Source organism: Caretta caretta, chromosome 3 (genome assembly GCF_965140235.1).
Source record: "Caretta caretta isolate rCarCar2 chromosome 3, rCarCar1.hap1, whole genome shotgun sequence".
Classification (NCBI taxonomy): domain Eukaryota; kingdom Metazoa; phylum Chordata; order Testudines; family Cheloniidae; genus Caretta; species Caretta caretta.
In genome coordinates, this window is record NC_134208.1 from 24,011,455 (window position 1) to 24,032,929 (window position 21,475).

Here is a 21,475-nt window from a genome sequence, read left to right on the forward strand (position 1 = left end):
AGCTTGCGTATTACAACAGAATCTATTACCTTTTGAAACCTAAGACAGTAACTCATCTGTGTGTATATGTTTACCTGTTTTAACTTTGTAAATAGCTCTCATTTCTTTTTTCTAGTTAGTAAATCTTTAGTTAGTTTATTACAGGATTGGCTACAAGTATTGTCTTTCGTGAGAGAGCTAAGGTACAATTGACCTGGGGTAAGAGACTGGTCCTTTGGGACTGGTTATAATCTGAATATTGTTGTGATTTGGGATGTAAGTGACCATCATTCACAAAGGCTTGTTCGCCTGTGTGGCAACATAGACCCGAGTACCCAAGGGGACTGTCTGTGACCCCATTGTTAGGCTACTATAGTGCTTGAGGAGTTCACACTTGTTATTTGATTGGTGAAATCTAAGTACAGAACTTACCACCAGTTTGGGGTTTTGTGCCCTGCTTCTTGACAGTCTGTTATGAGGTTGGTATTCACACTCAAACTTGACAGCTCCTACCCTGGACTCATCTTTAGTTCCTTCCCATCCTGCCATCCCCACACTGGAGTCACTCATGCTCCAAGTTACTGGTAGACATGTGAGATGTCATCTGGTAAAATGCAAGATCTTTATTTCCAAGTAATACATCTGGCCATTGCTAATTAATTTAATGTTAAAGAAAAACTTTAACAATAGAACACAGCTGGAAAAAGGACATCAAACTGTTGCCATAGGATGGAATGTGATGTCACAAATTTAGTGTTCCAATTTCCCTAGAAGAGCAGTGGTGGCAGGGCGGAGTGGGTGGAGTGGGGTGGGGAAATGGAAAGGATGGGCTGAGGGAGGCACAAACCATCATTTATTCTGTAACATCGTTAATAGTTACCAGATGTATGAAGAACTTTATGAAAAGAAAGAGGAAGGTAAATACCTTGAAGCGTTTGAAAGATTTCCACAGCGTAAATGTATCATGGCATATCTCTGCTATTTACCAACTGACTTAACATAAAAGTGGCATGCATGAATACAGGCACTTTAAAAGACAGCATCAAGAGGAAGCATGCAATTAAAGGGACAGAGGGAGTCTAGGATTCAAATGTAGGTTTTGTGGAAAAAATGTAAAAGATATATTGGTAATAGAAATGTGTTCATGATTTTTTTAAAAATCAGTGCTCTATGTGCAGAATTGTATTTAGAAGTATCTATATTAACTACAAAGCACATGGGCTTATCCGAAATGGTAATCTGGTGGAGCAGATGAAATTATAATTATTTATTATGTGTATTACCATAGCGCCTAGGGGTTCTAGTCATAGACCAGGAATCTGGTAGTACTTCACCAGCTATGTTTAGCAGCATGTCCTGGTTTGCTGCCCTGGGCCAAAGCCTTTCCCAGGCTCCTTCCAGGAACATTTCACTTTATGGCATGAATCTGGAAGACATACCAAGCATCAAATTGCCCTGTATGCATCTAGTACCTTTTGTAGCTAAGTCAGTGTAATCACACAGATGAAGTGTCCTTGCAGAGTCCATTCTGCAATGTATGAGTGCCTTACGTCCTAAGGACTGAATATTGGCTACTTTGCATTATCTATCAATGTGCACTATTTCTTACGGTCTATCCATTGAGAAGATAAAACTGATCCTTCCATCTCAGGCCCCTTCTTTGCCTTTGGGCCCAGAATTCTAAAGTTGGGAAGCTTCTTATAGCTGTTCCAGAGATGAATGGATCCAAGAAAAAAGCAACAGAATTTTCAGTGGAACCTTCAATCTGAGCACTGAAATACTGTCCATCCTTAAGCTTCTTTGTTTTTCTTTGCACCATTCCTGGAGGCACTGCAATACCAGGTCGATGCCTGGGGTGGACAGATCAAGCTCCTATTCCATCCCCCTGTTTCAAAAATCAATTTAATATACAGTCCTCAAATAAAGGACATATCAGATGTTAAACTGATAAGAACAGATACTACACTTGATCTTAAGTTTCTTGTTAGACAGGGACACCTAACGAGTTGATGGGAAAATAATTTCAACCAGGGATCAGTATCAAAAAGCAGGAAACCTCTCTTTCTATCCTCTCAGCGGTGACCGACTGTGAAATACACATGTGATTTTTTTAACAGCACATTCACAGGGTATGTCTACATTGCAATGTAAGCCCAGGTTAGTGGGACTCGAGTCAGCTGACCTGTGTTAGGGAAATCTGGGCTAGAGTATTCACATTATATTTTAACCCTATGTTAAGACTTTTCTAAACCATGCTCAAACCTAGAGCTCTGATGTCCACACTGCAGTGTGCAGACATGAGTCAAAATAACCATATCCCAGAGTCCCTAGCACCCCGCCCCCAAAAATGTGGCTGCTCTAGCCCTATGACCGTGGTGTACTGTGGGAAAACTTTACTGCCAACACGTTACCAGGAAGCAACTCAATTTGCAAAAGGCTTGATCAGTTCACTCTTCCTTGCAAACCCAGGAGGCTCTCCGATAGTGTGCTTGCAGACCAATAATCAGAAGAGAATGGGTTAATGCTGACCTGAGCTGCTGCCATTTGCAAAGTGGGGGTGCCTTCTGTTTTCAATAGAGCAGATTACAGATTGTTGGGAGAGAGGAAGCCATCCCATGGAATTGTGAGATACTTCTGGCTGACTCTTGGGTGGGACCCAAGTCAAGCGGGCTGCGTCTACATTGCAAAGCAACAGGACTCAGACCCTGGGTCCTGGCTTAACTCAAGCTTGGACCCTCCAGCCCTGCAGGTTCCTGGGACCCTGGATCTGAGCCCTGGTTTAGCGCAATTGTAGCATAGATGTCAGAGGGGTTAGGCTTGAGCCCAGGCTCAAGCATGGGCTTACGTTGCAGTGTAGACAGACCCACAAAGGCTCGAGCTCTTTTTTAACAGAGAACCCTAGTACAAACATTGCAGGTAAACTGGGAAATTCACTTCTATTAACTTCTGGCTGAGAAACCACCAAAGGAGTTAAATTTTGGATTCTTTCCTGTTCTTGGATTCCCCAAGAGACTTGAAGCAGTGAGAAATAACCCATTCCTCCTCAACAGAACTCTAAGGGCACCATTAAATATTTCAGAGGACGCCACTGAATTTTGCATTTTGAAGGTCATGGCTTGATGTGTAAGCCCCTGAAGCCAGAACACTTCAGTGGTAGGACCCAGGATCATTGATTCAGGCAACAGAGTTGAAATTGTTGGCATTTTCTGGTAACTTGAAAAGGGTAAAAGGGATCTTCATCACTAACTGACTGAATAAACCACAAAAAGATGGGTGTGATAAATTCTGATTTTACTTGTGAGAACAGCAATACAAAACATTGCACTGAGGGGTCAAATTAGAAGAAAAAAGTAGCGGAACTCAAAAGCGCCATCAACTGGTTTATATTTCAATGTAAGCTTACACTTTAGCGCAGAAGAGGGCAGCTACCACAAAAAAAGCTCCAGCTCATTGTAGTATATAGGAACAAAGTAGCAATAAATAATAATACCTAGTTTGTATGCAGCAATTTTTCATCAGTAGCTCTCCAAGTGCTTTACAAAGGAGGTCAGTATCACTATCACCGTTTTACAGAGGGGGAAATTGAGGTATAGAGTCATATTTGCCCAAGGCCATCCAGCAGGCCAATGGCAGAGCCAGCAATAGAACCCAGGTCTCCTGAGTCCCAGTCTAATGCAGAATCCACTAAGCAACATTGCTTTCTTTTAAATAGTTCTCAAGCCGTCCAGTGGTGTTCACGGCTGTGTCCTGTGTTTTAGAGCCACCCAGACACCAGCCAAAGTAGTATTTGTGACGAGGCCTTACCTGTTGTCTATATTTAATGAACAAAGTTTCTTGGACCCCACTGTTCCCATGTAGTCCTTCATATTATATTTGTTATGTAAAGAGCACAAGACACAGCACTCACTGCGCCACTGAGAGCCAGCCACTTTTGACTGGTGGACACATCATTGTTCTTTTTCTCATATTCTAGTGAGAAAACCTTTGGATTTTTCTGCTGCAGTTAATGTTAAAGCAATTAAACTGTTGTGCAAGTCATAAGTCTCTAATCCTGTTAATAAAATCAGTGCCTGAAGCCATAACATAATATTAAATGGCTAAGACTAAGACTTGAGACATTAAGGTGAACAGCAGTTAGTCAGTGTCCAAGCTGGAAGGGCCAGGTCATATAATTCTTTTTCCATATTCCAAATTCTTCATTGTTCTCCTTAAAAACAAGCCCAAATAAACACCAGCAGCCTAGCAGCTACAGTTATAAACCAGTGCATATATGTTGAAATAATATTTCTGTAAGGAAACAGATTTCAAATTCTGAAAGGGAATTTCCTTTGATCCATCCACTGCCCTTTTTTTAAGTTACTAATACTTTTTACTTACTAGTGTTTAGGGCCTGATCCCAAGCCCACTGACTTCTGTAGGCTTTGGGCCAGGCCCACGCTTCATTTCTTCCAGTGATCTCACAGTACTTTGTAAAGGTGGGAAACTATGAGAAGTGAAGGTCAAATTTGCAAGCATGGGTGCCTGAAATTGCGCAGATAAATACATACTTTTAAAGTAGCCTTATTTTCAAAGGTGCTGGGCACTAGCAACTCCCATTCAAGTCAATGGAAGCTGTGGGCCTCTCTAAAAGTAAGGCCATTTATTTATTATGTAAAGCTGTATTGGGTGACTAAATATAATTTATTATGATTCTAAATTTAAGCAGCCACTGTAATAAGAATGTGACTGACTCCAGTGGCTACTGTTTGGGATTTGCAATCTAGCCCGTTCTCCCCAGACTATCTCTGTCTGTGTGTGCGTGCATGCAGGCATGCGTGGGGGGAAGAGGGGTTCAAGTGCAGCTCTGGCCCCTGTTCTTCCTAGGCTATTTGTGCATTTGTCTTTCTTTCTGGGGGGGTGGGAGGTTGGCAGCCATGGCCCATTACCCCTTAGGCTGTGTACCTGTGGATGTCCGTCTGTGTGTGTGTGTGCATGCCCCTGTTCCCCTCACTCTGTCTGTCTTTCTGAGTTGGTGGTGACGGTTGCACCTTGGCCTCTGTCTCCTCCCCGCCCTCTGCTGTGTGTGTGTGTCTCATGGGGTGTGGGTTACAGCCAGGGCCAGCTCTAGACCAAATGGTGCCCCAGGGGAGAAACTTCTTAGGTGCCGCCCCCCCCAACAATTTGCTAAACTTTTGAATACCTTACACCACACCAAGCCTGGCACCCCTGAAGCCCAGCACCCCAGGTGGTAAACCTGCCCCTAAATCTGGCCCCGGTTGCAGCCCTCCCCTGCCCCCCCCCAGGCTGTGTGTATATGTCGGGGGGGGGGGGAGGGATTGCAGTCCTGTCCCCTGTTCCCCTCAGGATGTATCTGTCTGTGTGGGGGTTGCAGCCCTGACCTCCCGAAAAGCTGTGTGTAGCTGACGGGGTGTGGGGGGAGGCTGCAGCTCTAGTCCGTTCCCCCTAGGCTGTGGATAACTGTGTGTGTTTATGTGCGGGGCGGGGAGGGGGGGTTATAGCTCTGGCCCCTGTTCCCCCCAGACTGTGCATATCTGTTTGTGTGTATGTGTGTGTGTGTGGGGGGGGGGGTTAGAGCTCAGCCCCCTGTTCCCCCCAGCCTGTGTGTATCTGTGTGTGTGTTAGCTCTGCCCTCTATTCCCCCCCCCCCAGGTTTTGTATATCTGTGGGGGGGGGTTAGCTCTGCCCTCTATCCCCCCCCCAGGTTGTGTGTATCTGTCGGGGGTGGGGGGCAGGTGTTGCGTCCCTGGCCCCCAGGCTGTCTGCATCTGGCCCCCAGGCTGTGTGCATCTATAAGGGAGGGGTGGAGGGTTGCAGCCCTGGTCCCCCCAACACTTTCCCGCAGGCTGTGGGGCTTGGTCGGCGGATGGCGGGCAGCAGGCCCGGCGCTGGCGGCAGGCGGAAGGGCAGTGGTTGGCTGGGCGCGGCACAGCGAGCCCCGGGCAGGGCAGGGCCCGTCCCGTCCCGTCATCACTTCCCCACAGCAGCAGCGGGCGGGGATGCCCGGAGAAGGCTGGTGCGCTCGGCGCTGACCTCGCTCCCGCTGGGTCCCTGTCGCTGCAGAGATCCTCCTCCTCCTCCTCCTCCTCCCCCGCGCCGCCCGGCTGCAGCAGCGGCCGCCAGCAGCGGGCCCCGGCCGCCGCCATGGACTCCTGCAGCTCGGACGAGTCCCAGGGCAACTCGGCCTGCAACAGCCCGCTCACCCCGGCGCAGCAGGCGGCGGCAGCGGCCGGCGCCGAGCAGGACTGGGCAGCGGCCAAGGCTTTCTACGACAACCTGGTGTCCACCAAGAGACCCCGCCCGGTGAGTGCAGCCGGCGGCAGCCCGGAGCTGGGGCGGGGGGGAGCCCTCCGGGGCTCATAAACAGCTGTGTTTGTTTCCTTCCTCCTCTCTCAGATACGTGCCCTGTCTGTCCGCCTCCCTCTGCCGAGCCTTCCCTCCAAACCCCGGGCCTGGCTTCCCCGTGTGCCACCTCCTCCCGGTGCCACCCCCATCTTCTCCTCCCTGGGTCACTGGGTGCCATCCCCACCCTCTCCTTGCTGGATACATCCCCCTCCAGCTCCCATGTTATCCTCCCCGTGTGCCACCCCCCATCCTCTCCTCCCGGGGTGCCATGCTCCTCCCCGTGTGCCACCCCCCCGTCCTCTCCTCCCTGGGCGCCATCCTCCTCCCCGTGTGCCACCCCCGTCCTCTCCTCCCGGGGCGCCATCCTCCTCCCCGTGTGCCACCCCGTCCTCTCCTCCCGGGGAGCCATCCTCCTCCCCGTGTGCCACCCCCGTCCTCTCCTCCCGGGGAGCCATCCTCCTCCCCGTGTGCCACCCCCGTCCTCTCCTCCCGGGGAGCCATCCTCCTCCCCGTGTGACACCCCCGTCCTCTCCTCCCTGGGCGCCATCCTCCTCCCCGTGTGACACCCCCGTCCTCTCCTCCCTGGGCGCCATCCTCCTCCCCGTGTGACACCCCCGTCCTCTCCTCCCGGGGCGCCATCCTCCTCCCCGTGTGTCACCCCCGTCCTCTCCTCCCGGGGCGCCATCCTCCTCCCCGTGTGACACCCCCGTCCTCTCCTCCCGGGGCGCCATCCTCCTCCCCGTGTGTCACCCCCGTCCTCTCCTCCCTGGGCGCCATCCTCCTCCCCGTGTGTCACCCCCGTCCTCTCCTCCCTGGGCGCCATCCTCCTCCCCGTGTGACACCCCCGTCCTCTCCTCCCTGGGCGCCATCCTCCTCCCCGTGTGTCACCCCCGTCCTCTCCTCCCGGGGCGCCATCCTCCTCCCCGTGTGTCACCCCCGTCCTCTCCTCCCGGGGCGCCATCCTCCTCCCCGTGTGTCACCCCCGTCCTCTCCTCCCTGGGCGCCATCCTCCTCCCCGTGTGTCACCCCCGTCCTCTCCTCCCTGGGCGCCATCCTCCTCCCCGTGTGACACCCCCGTCCTCTCCTCCCGGGGCGCCATCCTCCTCCCCGTGTGACACCCCCGTCCTCTCCTCCCGGGGCGCCATCCTCCTCCCCGTGTGTCACCCCCGTCCTCTCCTCCCGGGGCGCCATCCTCCTCCCCGTGTGTCACCCCCGTCCTCTCCTCCCGGGGTGCCATCCTCCTCCCCGGGTGTCACTCCCATCCTCTCCTCCTGGGGAGCCATCCTCCTCCCCGTGTGCCACCCCCATCCTCTCCTCCTGGGGTGCCATCCTCCTCCCCGTGTGCTCCTGGGGAGCCATCCTCCTCCCCGTTGTCACCCCGTCCTCTCCTCCCGGGGTGCCATCCTCCTTCCCGTGTGTCACCTTCCCCCCATTTCTCTCCTCCCCCCCCCCCATCTGCCGTCTCTCACCCTTCCATTGTCTACAGCCTAAGCCCCAAAATGCCATCACTGTGGCAGTCTCCTCTCGGGCTCTCTTTGACATGGTGAAAGACAGGAAAATCTATGAAGAGGAAGGGGTGGAGACCTATGTGAAGTACCAGGAAGAAAACGAGAACCTCCCCCTGAAGCCTGGGCCAGCTTTCTACTTTGTCAAGGTAAGACACTCCATATAAAAATTCAGCTAAGCTTTCTGTTCCACAAACTGCCTTACACAGAGTTTCCTGCCTGCCTCCACCCTTCCCCAGAGCCAGAGTGGTTGGTAAATACATCCGTTTACATAATCATGCAGCCAGCAGCCTTTTCTCACATAAAAATACACTAAACATGGCTCCTAGGTTTGTGTGCTGGAGGGGAACTACTCCAGGATGTCACACCAGGGTGGATGCTGAAAGCTCAAGCCCAAATTTGGGGAAGAGGAGGAGTCTTCTACTGAACACAGTGAGGCTGCTGGAAAATGATTTCAGGCTTAGTGGCCTGTTTGAGTTGATTGAGTAATCTCAGTTTGGTCTCTTTATCTCCCGACTGAAATAAATTAGAATTATTTTAATCTCCTCCCCTCCCTGAGTCAGTAAAGATACAAGCCTGTGTAAGATCATGTAGTATTTCCTACTGAAAAACTGGCACAGTTTAGATGGAGGAAGTTAATAGCCTCTTGGGAATCTAAAGGATGGTTTCATACACAAGGTGTGGTTAGGAGGGTAGAATTAATGCCCAGAGTCATGGTAGACAGAAAATTCATTTCCTTTTAAGGCGTTGTCAGATAATTTAGGCCCCAAACCAGGGGCATAGCTACAGGTGGACCTGGGTAGGCTGCAGCCCACCCACTTAGCATCCAGGCCCACGCCCTGCCCCGGCTCTGCTCTGGCCCCAGCGCTAGCCCAGCCCAGACCTGCAAGATACTGCACGCCAGGTGCACACACACCCAGCTCGACCAGAGGGGGAGGGACAGCAGTGACACAGCAGCAGAGTGCTTGACGAACACGCCGCAGCAGGGGGAGGGCGACCCGCCCACACAGCAGTGGCGATCGTCAAAATACATAGGCCTGCCGCCTCGGGGAGCCAGGGCTTGGCGTGGGGCAGTGTGACGGGGATGGGTGCCAGGAGCCATGTGTGCTGCAGAGTGGCGTCTCCTCATGGAGCTGGGTGCATGCATGAGGCCCTGGGGGGCCCCTGGCCAGAGCATCCGTCATCCCCCACAAGGCCAGCTGGACTGGTGGGGTTGGACAGAGGTGGGCCCCCCGATCCCTCTTGCCCCCCATCATTGCCCGCCCACCCAAATGTTCCATGCTAGCTACGGCACTGCCCCAAACTTGTGTGGGTTTTAATTAGTTATAAAACCAAATAAGTTCTTTACTCAGTGTGGAATGACAAAGGTTGATATTGACACCCTATCAAGGAAGATAGTAGCTGAAATAAATGGTCAAAAGGTGAACGATCCTGTGATTGATATCAAAGCATCTCAGAAAATAACATCCACTATTGTGAGGCTGCAGATAAACCACATGGCAGCAGTCAGAATCAATAGAGATGGGACCAAGATATATCTATTTTGGAAGATGATTTTAAAAAAAACTAGATACGTTCATGGAACATAGGTCCATCAATGGCTATTAGTCAGAGTGGACAGGGATGGTGTCCCTAGCCTCTGTTTGCCAGAAGCTAGGAATGGATGACGGGATGGATCACTTGATGATTGCCTGTTCTGTTCATTCCCTCTGGGGCACCTGGCATTGGCCACTGTCGGAAGACAGGTTACTGGGATAGATGGACCTTTGGTCTGACCCAGTATGGCCGTTCCTAGTTTTTAAGACAGAGGTGGGCAAACTAAGGCTCGCGGGCCACATCCGGCCTGCAGGACTGTCCTGCCCGGCCCCTGAGCTCCTGGACGGGGAGGCTAGTCCCCGGCCCCTCCCCCGCTGTTCTCCCTCCCCCATAGGGACGCCACCGCACGGGTAGCGCGGCTCGCACCCGCCCACCTCTCCGGCTTTCCAGTAAGCCTGTCCGGGCCGCTCTGAGCAGCATGGTAAGGGGGTGGGGGGAGGGGGTTGGATAAGGGGCAGGGGGTCCTGGGGGGCAGACAAGGGGCAGTTGGATGGGGCGGAGGTTCAGGGGGGGCGGTCAGGAGACAGGGAACAGGGGGGGTTGGATAGGGGGTTGGGTGTCAGGAGGTCCCGGGAGGAGGGGGAGAGCGAGCGGGGGGGGTTGGATAGGGGGTGGGGTCCCGTGGGGGGGCAGTTAGGGGTGGGGGGGTTCCAGGAGGGGGCGGTCAGGGGACAAGAAGCAGGGTGGGGGGGGTTGGATGGGTCAGGAGTTCTGAATGGGGCTGTCAGGGGACAGGAAGTGGGAGGGGGCGGATAGGGGGCGGACGCCAGGCTGGTTGCAGACGCACAGCCTTCCCTACCCGGCCCTCCATACCATTTTGCAACCCTGACGTGGCCCTTGGGCCAAAAAGTTTGCCCACCCCATCTTAAGATGTACCAGGAGCAGGTTTAAATACTTGCCCAAGCTTTTGAGTGTAATATTATAAGGAAAGTGAAGCTTTTCAGATTGGACAGCTTGGATCAAGCCCTACATAGGACCCTGTACAAGTTGCTAAATTAATTCTCAAACTTCATGACCTGATACAACTCTTGTCCCACGATAAAACAACACCTCAGTTTTTCTCTGTTTACTCACTTCAATTAGAATTTACCTGACTAACAATGTGGGTTCAATATGAATAGAATTCCTTGCTCTATTTAAAAATAAAAACATTTATGACTGGTTTCAAACGTTGCTGGTGCAATGAGAACCAGGCAAAGAAACTGACTCTGATTCAGGGGCCTATATGCAGGAGTGAAACTGACTATTTTGTTTTCATTGTGTGAGCTAAGAGATATGCCAAAGGTAAACAGCCCTAAATGATGTAGGGTAAACTATATTTAAAATAGTCTTTCATCTTTGGTTATTTAAATGTTTCTGATAAACACAGACTTCAGCAGGGTTTCTTGATTGTTATAGAGGAGAGAATTTGGTCCACAGAGTTCATTTTAGTTCTTCAGGGAATTGTCACCTCACAGGCCTCACCAATGCAGTTTTTGAGAAGATCTACTGGACTGTCGGTAATTAAAGAGACTAGCTTGGAGGAAGAGTCTATGGCATAGCACTTCCATGTGGATTTAAAATAGACCCTTAACTTTAATTGTTATAAGACTGGCCTCAGAAAGGTTTTGAGTAGCTAAACATTTTTTACCACTTATGACCAAATTATGGATGTGCTGGATGGAGGGGCAAAAAGAAATAGGTGACAGCCATGATGCGATTACTTGTGGTCTCCTAAGTGCAACAGGGAGAACAGCCACCAGCAACACTCAGCACCTTAGCAAGGATGTGTCTGGGCAGGATGGAAGCAGGACAATGAAAACACCCCTCCCACACACCAACAGGGCTACAGTGGATGGAGCACATGCTACACCATTTTACAAGTATAATAACTACTCCATATGGGTACGAGCATGCTCCCACTAGCCTCCACAAGCAGAATGTGTTTTCAAAAGAGCCTAAGAGTTAAATGCCCAGTTCCCAATGAATTTCAATAAGATTTGACTGCCCCACTCCCATAGGCTTATTTGAAAATCCTAGTTTTTAGGTAGTGTACCTCCCCGCTCATTCTATTGCAGTTCAGGCTGTATGAGCCATAAATTAGGCTCTTTAGATTTAATCATTTGAGCACTAATGATAATTTTTTTTTAAGGACAATTGGATTGGAATGTGCTCACAATATTTTTTTAAATATTAAACCGTAACATACTATACGTATGTTTGGTTGGGTGATATGGGATTGTTTACTCCAGGTTTCAGTCCCTGAGGCCAGAAGGGGTCATTGGATCATCTAGTCACTAGTCTGACCTCCTGCATAACACATAGGGCACTAAATTTCAAATCTGATGAGGGATTATTTTCTACTTAGATGCAGAAATGAATAGTTCTTAAATAGTATCTCTGTATATGGACTCCTTTAAGGGAAAGCTTTAATATGTTGTTTGTATTACCATAGCACCTAGGAGGCCGAGTCATACCAGAACCCCATTGTGCTAGGCACTGAACAACAAGAACAAACTGAACAACAAGACAGCCCTTGCCCCACAGAGATTAATGTAGAACAACAGTCAAGGTTTGCTGACTTTTCAAGCCTAAAACCTTGAGTTTCTCACTAAAAAATTAATTAAGCTTTCAAGTCCACAAAAGTAACTTTTCCAGGTGAACAGCATTACCTGCCACTTCAGAAGGGATTTCTGTTTACCTTCAGGTTGGACTTTTGGGGCCAAATCATCAAATGCTGTAAATCAACATAACTCCATTGAAATGAGTGGAATCTAGCTGATTTACACCAACTGATGATCTGGCCATGGTGGATTTGCTTTGTTTACAGTTTCTTTAAATTTCAAGAAAGTTGCAGTAAAAATAAGTGTGGTCGACACAGTCACTGTAATCGACAGAATCTTATAAGTCACTACATCCACAAGGTGCTTGGGAGTGTGTACCAGATAATGAAAAAAATAAAAACATGATGAATTACAGTAGCCAATACACTAACATATCACCCTCTGCACTAAATGTATCCTCTTATCTGATACTTCAATGAATATGCAGTGTTGTTGTAGCCATGTCGGTCCCAGGATAATAGAGAGACAAGGTGGGTGAGGTAATACCTTTTATTGGACCAACTTCTGTTGGTGAGAGGGACAAGCTTTCAAACTACACAGAGCTCTTCTTCAGGTCTGGGAAAGGTTATGAGAATGGCACAGCTAAATACGAGATCAAACAGATAATTTAGTATAAGTAGTTAGCAAATATTGTAAGGGACCATTCAAGATGAAGTTAACACCCCTGTAATCATAGGACACAAAAGGGGGCTACGGGGTTGCAGATTGTTGTAATAAGCCATAAATCCTGTGTCTTTATTAAGACCATGATTTTTAGTGTCTGGCAAAGTTATGAATTTCAGCTACCAGGCTTCTCTTTTGCAAGTGTTGTGGAGGTTTCCTTTGAGGATGAGGACTGATAGGTCAGATATAGAGTGACTGGTTTGTGAAAAGTCCCACAAAGCGAAAGCGTGATATTACCTTGCCCACCTCGTCCCTTCAATAAATACTGGAATACTACAGGCCCGTGGACACAAGGTGGGAAAGGGGACATAGGGAGCCTTATCCTTTCTCTGTAGGTCTATAGATGGCTGTCACCTAGAGCTTTCCTAAGCATAGTCCACACAACAAGGCCAAGAATTTCAAAACTAAGTGCCTAAAGGTAGGTTAGTAAGTGCACACTTAAGCACCTAAATAAGTGGTCTGTTTTTTAAAAGCACCATCTTGTTCCTTTATTTTTTCTGATACCCTGGGTCACTGGTTCTCAGACGTATTTGATCGGGCCCCCCTTCTTTGTGTATGTAGCTGTTTACGCTCCCAACCCTCCCGTGCGTATACCACCACCCAGCGTTGCGCCAGCAGCAGCAGCACAGAAATAAGGGAGGCAACATGAAAAGTGATATTTCTCAGTGTCACTTTTCACAGCAGACTTACCACTCCACTGCCACCCTTACTTCTGACTGCTGGAATTCCGCCGCCTCCAGGTGAAGGATTGGGGGGCAGGGAAGGAAAACCTGAGCCCAGGTTGTCTCCTCGTCAGGGATTGAGGGATCCCGAGCCTGGGTGCCAGGGCCCTTCTGCAGGAGCCCCAGCCACCCAAGACTGACAGAGCTCTTAAAAAACAAAAACACACACACACATACACAGATCTCACCCCCCTTGACATATTCCTGTGACTCCCTTGGGAGGCCTACCCCATAGTTTGAGAACCACTGCCCTAGGGTAAGCAGGATCTATCCAACTCACTACTTGGATTAGAATCCTCCAAGGGAAATATGTACTAGATAGGGCAGGATTTAATGCTTAATATTTAAGGACAAATTGTCAAACCTGCCTTCCTAAATAGTGTCTACACCAAACCTGCATTTGTAATCACATACATAAAGGCACTTTATGCTTGCTTGTGAATTTTGCAGGAGGAATTTAGATGTTGAGTTTAAAAAGTGTTTCTCAAAACCTGTATCCGTTAACAAAATTTCATAAAGGATTACCAAAAAGTATTAACAGTTACCATCTACAATTTAAACAGCTGTACAGGTCTGGAAAAAAAATAATCTTTTGGCTCCTGGAGAAATCCCATTATCCAAAACCAGGAAAAACTCCAGTTAAATACAGATCATAGTAAAACAAATATACTTCAACCTTCAGAATCTAGAAAGATTAGATGCCACAGTTCATCTGAAAACTAAAAGAAGACCTTTGGTTGTGTACAGTACCGTTGCGGATTTATTTTAGCTGATGATAGGTGTCCCAAGTAAAAGTTCCTTCATTATAAAGTTGAATTCTGTAACTTTCATAAAAAGAAAACGGCTTATTTGCTTCTCTTATAACAAGTCCCAGAAAATAGTTGCTGGGAGGTGAAGAAGGGAAATGAATAAAACAGGTTTGGCAAGTTTAAACTGCCAAACTGCTTTTCACATTCTTCTTCAAGGCAGGGCCCATGTGTATAACCAAAATTACTCTGATTGAGAGGGTGCATATGCAGCTTGTTTATGCACATCGATGTTTCTAACCTGTAGGCACTGGAACAGGTCAATGCCCGGCTTCGTGAGTTGTACCCTAATGATGAAGAGCTATTTGATATTGTTCTGATGACTAATAACCATGCCCAAGTGGGAGTGAGACTCATCAACAGCATCAATCACTATGGTAAGTAAAATAAATAACACCCTGTAGAGCTGCTTGCTGCCATGATGTAAACTGAAGCATTTTCAGTTTGCTCACTCTGACCCTGGAATGGGCAGTTTTTTTGATACAGATACCCATTGCAAGGTGAATGATGTTTATTTGTGTGTGTCAGAACAAATGAGAGTGTGTTAAACAGGATTTGGCCCAAAGCTCTAGACTTAACTTGTCAAGTCTGAATCTCAATTTCTAAGGAAAGGTCCTTGAATGTTTCTTTATTTTGTATTTTTCCCTCTAAACTTGCAATCACTGAGCTGTCTCAGAGGGATTTTGGTGGGGATTCTTGGGGGATAAGGAACAATCAAACACTGTGGCCAGTTAAACCTCTTAAAGTTGTTAAAAGTCGGACTACTACTGAACACGGAAAACATCTTTAAAAGTTTAACATTAATTGAAAAATAAAATTCCTCTTGTAGAACTACAGTGTCAGTTCCTCAGCTGATGTAAATTGGTGTCACTCCATTGATTCTGAATCGTCACTTTATAAAACTGGAAGTCTTCAGACGGACATAGAGGAAGTCCTTAGCTGAAGATCTGGCCACTATGTCCTTCTCAAGATTCATATTAAGTTTCAGTCTTTCCAACATGTGACTGCAAGAGTTGTCCAACATGTGACTGCAAGAGTGCATGTAAGCTGGTATCCCAGCTACAGATGACCCCATGTTTCAGAGGAAGTGGGAAAAGTAGCTTTTGCTCAGTGAGGAATTGGGACAACTGTGCAGCAAGGACAGATCTTAACATTTCAGAAATTTCACTCTGTTCAGATAGTAACTGTATTTTGTTTGTGTTAGGACAAAAACACAGCAGGGTTGCACCTTGTCATACTTCGTTTGTTTCCTCTGTATCTGAGATTTTCATGCCTGTTTTTAGGTTTATCGATTGAACGCTTCTGTATGACTGGTGGAGAAAGCCCTATTGGTTACCTAACAGCATATCTTACCAACTTATACCTTTCTGCTGACTCTGAAAAAGTCCAAGAAGCTATAGAAGCAGGTTTGGATTGGCTCTTACCTTGGTTTATTTCCCACTTAAGCCTATTAACACATGAACTCAAAAATTACATGTATCTTTTCCACAGGAGTAGAAAAGATTGCACTCCATATTTATTTCAGTAAATATGGAGTGCAATCCATATATGTAATATCAACTTGTCACTGATTTTATTTAATGATTATTATTCTTCTGCTTGGATTCTGTTTCTTATAATGCCCCTCTTCGCCCCCTGCACTGTGCCAGTAATGCCAGCCTAACCAATCCTTTTCTTTATCTCTTGCTCCCAGCTTCATATCTTCACCCATGCTGCCCCCTCCCTTGCATGACCACCAGAGTACCAGTCCTGCCTCCTGTCTCACGCAAATTATTCCTGATGTCACCTTTCCTCTGATGTCAAAAATTAGCCAACATCCAGTGCCTTCTGCACTACAACATTAGAAAGAAGAGAGTGAGCTTAAAATAAAAATAAATAAAGCTGGAATAAATATTGTCCTCAGAATTTCCCAGTATTTAATCATAGATCTTAAAGATTAATCATAGAATATCAGGGTTGGAAGGGACCTCAGAAGATCATCTAGTCCAACCCCCTGCTGAAAGCAGGACCAATCCTCAATTTTTGCCCCAGATCCTGAAATGGCCCCCTCAAGGATTGAACTCACACCCCTGGGTTTAGCAGGCCAATGCTCAAACCACTGAGCTATATTTCTTATCTTCAGTGTGATTTAGGGTCCAATCCTGCAAACACTTATGACTGAAAGTAACTGTTCATGAGAATAATCTCACTTAAATCAATGGGACTGCTTGCATATATAAAGTAACTCCTATGCATAAATCTATCCGGGGTCAGGGCCTTAGACTGTAAGTGCCTCTGGGCAGTGAAGTTTTGTACCCATTCTGTGTCTATGCAACAGCAATAAAAATTAATAATAGTGAGTCCACTGGAAACTGCTAATTGAGCTTCTGATGTATTTTCAGGCATTGCATCTGCTACAATGTTCACTGCAAATAAAGACATACCTTACTGTGATAAGCAGTTGAGGGTGGCGTTTGATGGGGATGCTGTTCTCTTTTCCGATGAATCAGAGCAGATCGTCAAAGAGCATGGATTAGATAGATTTTATGAACATGAACAGATGAATGAGAATAAGCCCCTTGCACAGGTATCTGCTTCTTGAACTGTTAAGACAACTTTGCTTTTTTATTGCTAACATTGTAGTTGGTACTTTGATTTTGTTTTTCGTATGTGTACATTATTTTTCTCTTAAATTTATACATTAATGTGTCTTGTTCTTCATGGATGTTTTATTTGTGATTCAAAGAACCTTTTAATTGTAACATCAATTTCATTATACCTGCTTGGATTTCCTTTTTCACGGACAGTCCTTAGAATGCACGTTTGATATTTAAGAGCCTGATCCTGCAGTCCTTCCACAGGACTCCCATTTAATTGGGAATATTGCATGAGTAAGAACATGAGGTTCTTGTAGCTACCTCTGGAGGTATTTTCATTTAATCATCCCCTAGAGGCCTGATCCAAAGTCCACTGAACTCATTGAAAAAGACTACTATTGATTTCAATGGACTTTGGGTCTGGTCCTAGGTAAGGTGAACATGGCAGCTTATATCCATTCATAGCAATCACCCCCACCTCCAAACATACTGCTGTGGAATGTTTGGTCAGTATTTGTGATCCCTTGTTGCCCTCTGTGCACGTAACAGAATGCACATGTCTGGGCTTGGAATGTAATATCCATTCATACTTTGTTCCACGTTTTATTGTCATATGGAACAGCTATTGTACATCTCTCAATAACATATTAATAAAGAGTTGGCATTTGCTTCAAATACCAGAACGGTCCAAGTGTAATATTTATGTTCATTGTCAAACAGAATTATGATGTTTGTCCAGGAATGCAAACATGTTAGAATCAACTTAAACCAACTTTATTTTCATTTACACTGGTATAAATCAGAATAAGGGCCTGTTCTTTGAAAGCAATGGGAATTGCAGGTACTCAGTGTGTAAGAGTTTGACCCAAAATAGTTTTTGTTTTTAATTTTGGGCCTCCTCCTTCTGTCACTCAAACTAGTGTAAATCTGAAGGAACTCCACAGAAGTCAATGTAGTTACATGAGTGTAAAAAATCATTATGAGAACAGAATCAGGTGTCGTTAAAAAGCAAAAGATACGTTTTTAATTTCATGAACTCTGGACACAAACTGTGAATTAGGGATCTCCAGCCCCAGTCAGGGTCAGGACCCCTCTGAATTAGGCACTGTAGAGAAATATAGATTTACAAGATCTCTGCCCCAAAGATCATACAATCTAAGAAGACAGGCAACATTCAAAAAGAGTAAGAGGGATGCACTGAAATATATAGAAATTCTTATATACAAATATACTTTGTGGTGGGAGGGTATTCTATTATGCAAATAGGTATTGGTATTCAGCAGTTGCCCCACACAGCCAAGCTGTCATTTGCTGGTTGGATTTCTTTGTAGGCATTGTGTTGAGAAAGGATTCCAAGGAGGAGAAGGTTATGGATCATGGAAGGAGTTCTATACATAAGGGCCAGCATGGAAGAAAGTACAGAGATGTTTGTGGGAGAAGAGAAAAAACATTAAACCTGTTTCTGATATTTTATACCTAGGGTCCTTTGAAAGGTTTTCTGGAAGACTTAGGGAAGCTGCAGAAGAAATTTTATGCAAAAGACAAACGATTAGATTGTCCTATAAGGACCTACCTCGTCACAGCTAGAAGTGCAGCAAGTTCTGGAGCCAGAGTGCTGAAGACTCTCCGTAGCTGGGGTTTGGAGATTGATGAGGCGCTTTTCCTTGCAGGAGCTCCTAAAGGACCGATTTTGGTGAAAATCCGGCCTCATATTTTCTTTGATGATCAGATGTTTCACATTGAAGGAGCACAACAACTGGGTACTGTAGCAGCACATGTACCTTATGGCATTGGTCAGAAGTACAACAAATCCAAACGTAAAGATGACACTGTTAAAAAATAGCTTCCCTTTAACTTAGACAGCCTCTAACACATCAATAGTTAAGTCTGAAAACTCTACATTTGTATATTATAAGGAGTATGTTTAAAGATTTGACCTCTGTAGCTAAAGAAGTTTTAAAAGGAAATATTTTTAATATAGGCATGTTTTTAATAGTTTTTTAATAGTATTCTTGAACACTTTTTGGTTTGGTTTACTAGGTCTAGCACTGTAGTTTTTTTTTTATATTAGGAAAAGTCTTGTGTTGTTTTTATATTTTAAGACATATTTTAAAGACTTATAAGTGTGTGACTTCTCTGAAAGGGTTGTAAATGGGTTATTTATAACATGAATCATGCTGCATAAAGAATATTTACAGGTTATTTTTGAAAAGACCAAAAACGTGGTGCAAGTATGTTTACCTATTCAGTGATTGTGTCATCATGAATCTTTGATTTGTATGGGTGATTTGTAATTCCAGTGGAAACTGTTAGTTTGTTTGGCCTTCTGTTTACAGGAACCCTTTATTTTTCTAAACTATTTTTCCTACTCGAATAAAGCTGACTTTGCAGAACATTGCCATTTTTCTGTGTTGGGGGTGGGGTGGGGGGGATTTTTTTTCCGCAACAAGGATCACTCAGAAGTTAAGGCTCTTCTGAGGCTTATGTAAAATGAGTTTGGTGACCTCAGTTCAGTTTCTGGTCGACCAGTGTCCACTTAAACACCACATTAATGTTCATTTGCACCATTGTTGATAAGCTGAGCAGAGAACCAAGGAATGACTGGGTATGGGAAAGGGAATTATGCATACCATGCACCTTCCCATCCAACCACCAGTCCATCTAGAACATGAAGTGTGTTGGCCAGGGCATAGTTAGTAGGCTTGCAATGCTTCAGTTTGTGTTGATCCTGTAGATAGAGCACATTTTCTCCAGAGCCTTAACCAATCATGAGCACTAAAGTGTGTGAGGAGAAAAATTTAAAAAAGATCCTACTGTTTTTATTATGTTATACGTTTGTTCATCAGTAGTCAGACTCTAAATTGACACTGAAGGTTCTATTCTTTGATGTTTTAGTTATGCAAGCTTACCTTCAGATATGTCAGCTACATGTTGCAAGATATCAGCAATGTAAGATACTCAAGAATACATTCTAGCTGAGATAAAGTTAGCACAAATCCTAATTCATCTTTCCAAAGGAGGTTCCTCTTCACACACTTTATAAAGTTTCTGAATGCAAACCACAAGGGATCGACTTTAAAGCTCAGGACACATTTAGGCCAAAATTTTGAAAACGGGCCTCTGATTTTGGATGCCCATCCTGACACCTTGGGAGCTAATTCTCTAAGGTGCTGAGCACACACAACTCAGCTGAGGTCAGTGGGAGTGTACAGCATCTCTGAAAATCAGGTTGAATTTATTTCAAGTTGGGTGTTTAAAAAAAAAGAAGAGGACAGAATCAGAGGCTACTTTTAAAAATACTGTCCACAGTGATTCTAGCCATGAGGTATGAAGATTGATGATTAAGTTTTCTGTAGTTCGCAAATGCTGTGTTTCCAGTTTTCTTTAATATAAGCAAAGGAAATATCCTGGTATCTGGTTAGGTTTTGTTGAGCTCTGTGATTGAATGGGCACATCCCAACTATTTGCTGGCAACTCCTGTAACTTCTGTCCATTACAGAATCAAAAGTAAAATGACGATGTATTTTTTGGAATGTTCTGCAACAGTTTGAAGCGTATTTTAAAATCTGCCTGAGAATTTAGTAAAGAACTCATCAACAAGGAGTCAGGCTGCAATCCTGTGTAAGCTTCTGAAAACTTGGAGGATATATACTACCTTTATGACCTGAAACTTAAAGCTAAAAGTACTTTTTTCTGCCGAACTCCAAAGATTAGAGTTCTGGAATGCAGTAAAACTGAGAATTGCCTTGGGATTACCAGTGACTATTAAGATACGTATCAGGCCAGCTGTCCTGAGAGATGGTAGTGAGCTAGATACTTTGAATTCTCCTGAAAAGCTTTCATTTTGGAAAACAATGATCATTGCTAATGGGCTAACTTTCTCATTATGGAAACAACCCATTGTAAAAATATAGTACACTGAAGGACTGACTGAATAGAGGTGATTAAGTTTTTAATCAAATACCTTTACCAGATTTGCTGAACTTTGTTCTGTTATACTGTGGCAGTCCTTCTTGGAAAGGATTTAGACTGAAAATATATTTTAGGCCTGTGGCTGACTTTGTTCTCTTCTTGATAATATTAATTTGATTGGTGTGTTCTGACTGGGATAACCACAGGACAGAGATGAGGTTTGGGGTATTGTGACAAAGTTCCTGCTCTACCTTGGTGGGTCTTGTGCTTATTGGCAGATTTGCTCGCCTGGGAGCTTCACAGCAGCCCTCAGCTTGGCCGTTTTTCTGAACCCACAGTCCAGGTCGACTCCTCCTGTGTCTGACTGGGAGTTGGGAGGATTTGGGGGGAACCCGGGGCCGCCCTCTACTCTGGGTTCCAGCCCAGAGCCCTGTGGAATGCAGCTGTCTAGAGTGCCTCCTGGAACAGCTGTGCGACAGTTACAACTCCCTGGGCTACTTCCCCATGGCCTCCTCCCAACACCTTCTTTATCCTCACCATAGGACCTTCCTCCTGATGTCTGATAATGTTTGTACACCTCAGTCCTCCAACAGTCCGTGTTCTCACTCTCAGCTACTAGTGCCTCTTGCTCCCAGCTCCTCACACGCACACCACAAACTGAAGTGAGCTCCTTTTTAAAACCCAGGTGCCCTGATTAGCCTGCCTTAACTGATTCTAGCAGCTTCTTGATTGGCTTCAGGTGTTCTAATCAGCCTGTCTTAATTGTTTCCA

General features: G+C 45.9%; 1 protein-coding gene and 1 non-coding gene across 2 annotated transcripts; one reads left to right on the forward strand and one right to left on the reverse strand.

Annotated features, from left to right (window-relative positions):
• Positions 1-1,784: 1,784 nt before the first annotated feature.
• Positions 1,785-1,975, reverse strand: LOC125635017 (U2 spliceosomal RNA). Its single transcript, XR_007356117.1, has one exon. It is a non-coding gene; the product is annotated as a U2 spliceosomal RNA (small nuclear RNA).
• A 4,052-nt stretch (positions 1,976-6,027) lies between these two features.
• Positions 6,028-19,185, forward strand: NT5C1B (5'-nucleotidase, cytosolic IB). Its single transcript, XM_048845570.2, has 6 exons — positions 6,028-6,279; positions 7,808-7,975; positions 14,464-14,593; positions 15,500-15,622; positions 16,598-16,782; positions 18,273-19,185. The coding sequence occupies exons 1-6, from the start codon at positions 6,121-6,123 to the stop codon at positions 18,633-18,635; spliced, it is 1,128 nt and encodes a 375-aa protein (XP_048701527.1). The 5' UTR covers positions 6,028-6,120; the 3' UTR covers positions 18,636-19,185.
• The last annotated feature ends 2,290 nt before the right edge of the window (positions 19,186-21,475 follow it).

What these genes read in the sequence shown, in the direction of transcription:
- NT5C1B (XM_048845570.2), top strand. Translation starts at nt 6,121, where the DNA reads ATGGACTCCTGCAGCTCGGACGAGTCCCAGGGCAACTCGGCCTGCAAC. An exon ending in CAACAGCATCAATCACTATG is followed by an intron (nt 14,594 to 15,499) that starts GTAAGTAAAATA and finishes GCCTGTTTTTAG; the next exon opens with GTTTATCGATTGAACGCTTC. An exon ending in AGAATAAGCCCCTTGCACAG is followed by an intron (nt 16,783 to 18,272) that starts GTATCTGCTTCT and finishes TTTTATACCTAG; the next exon opens with GGTCCTTTGAAAGGTTTTCT.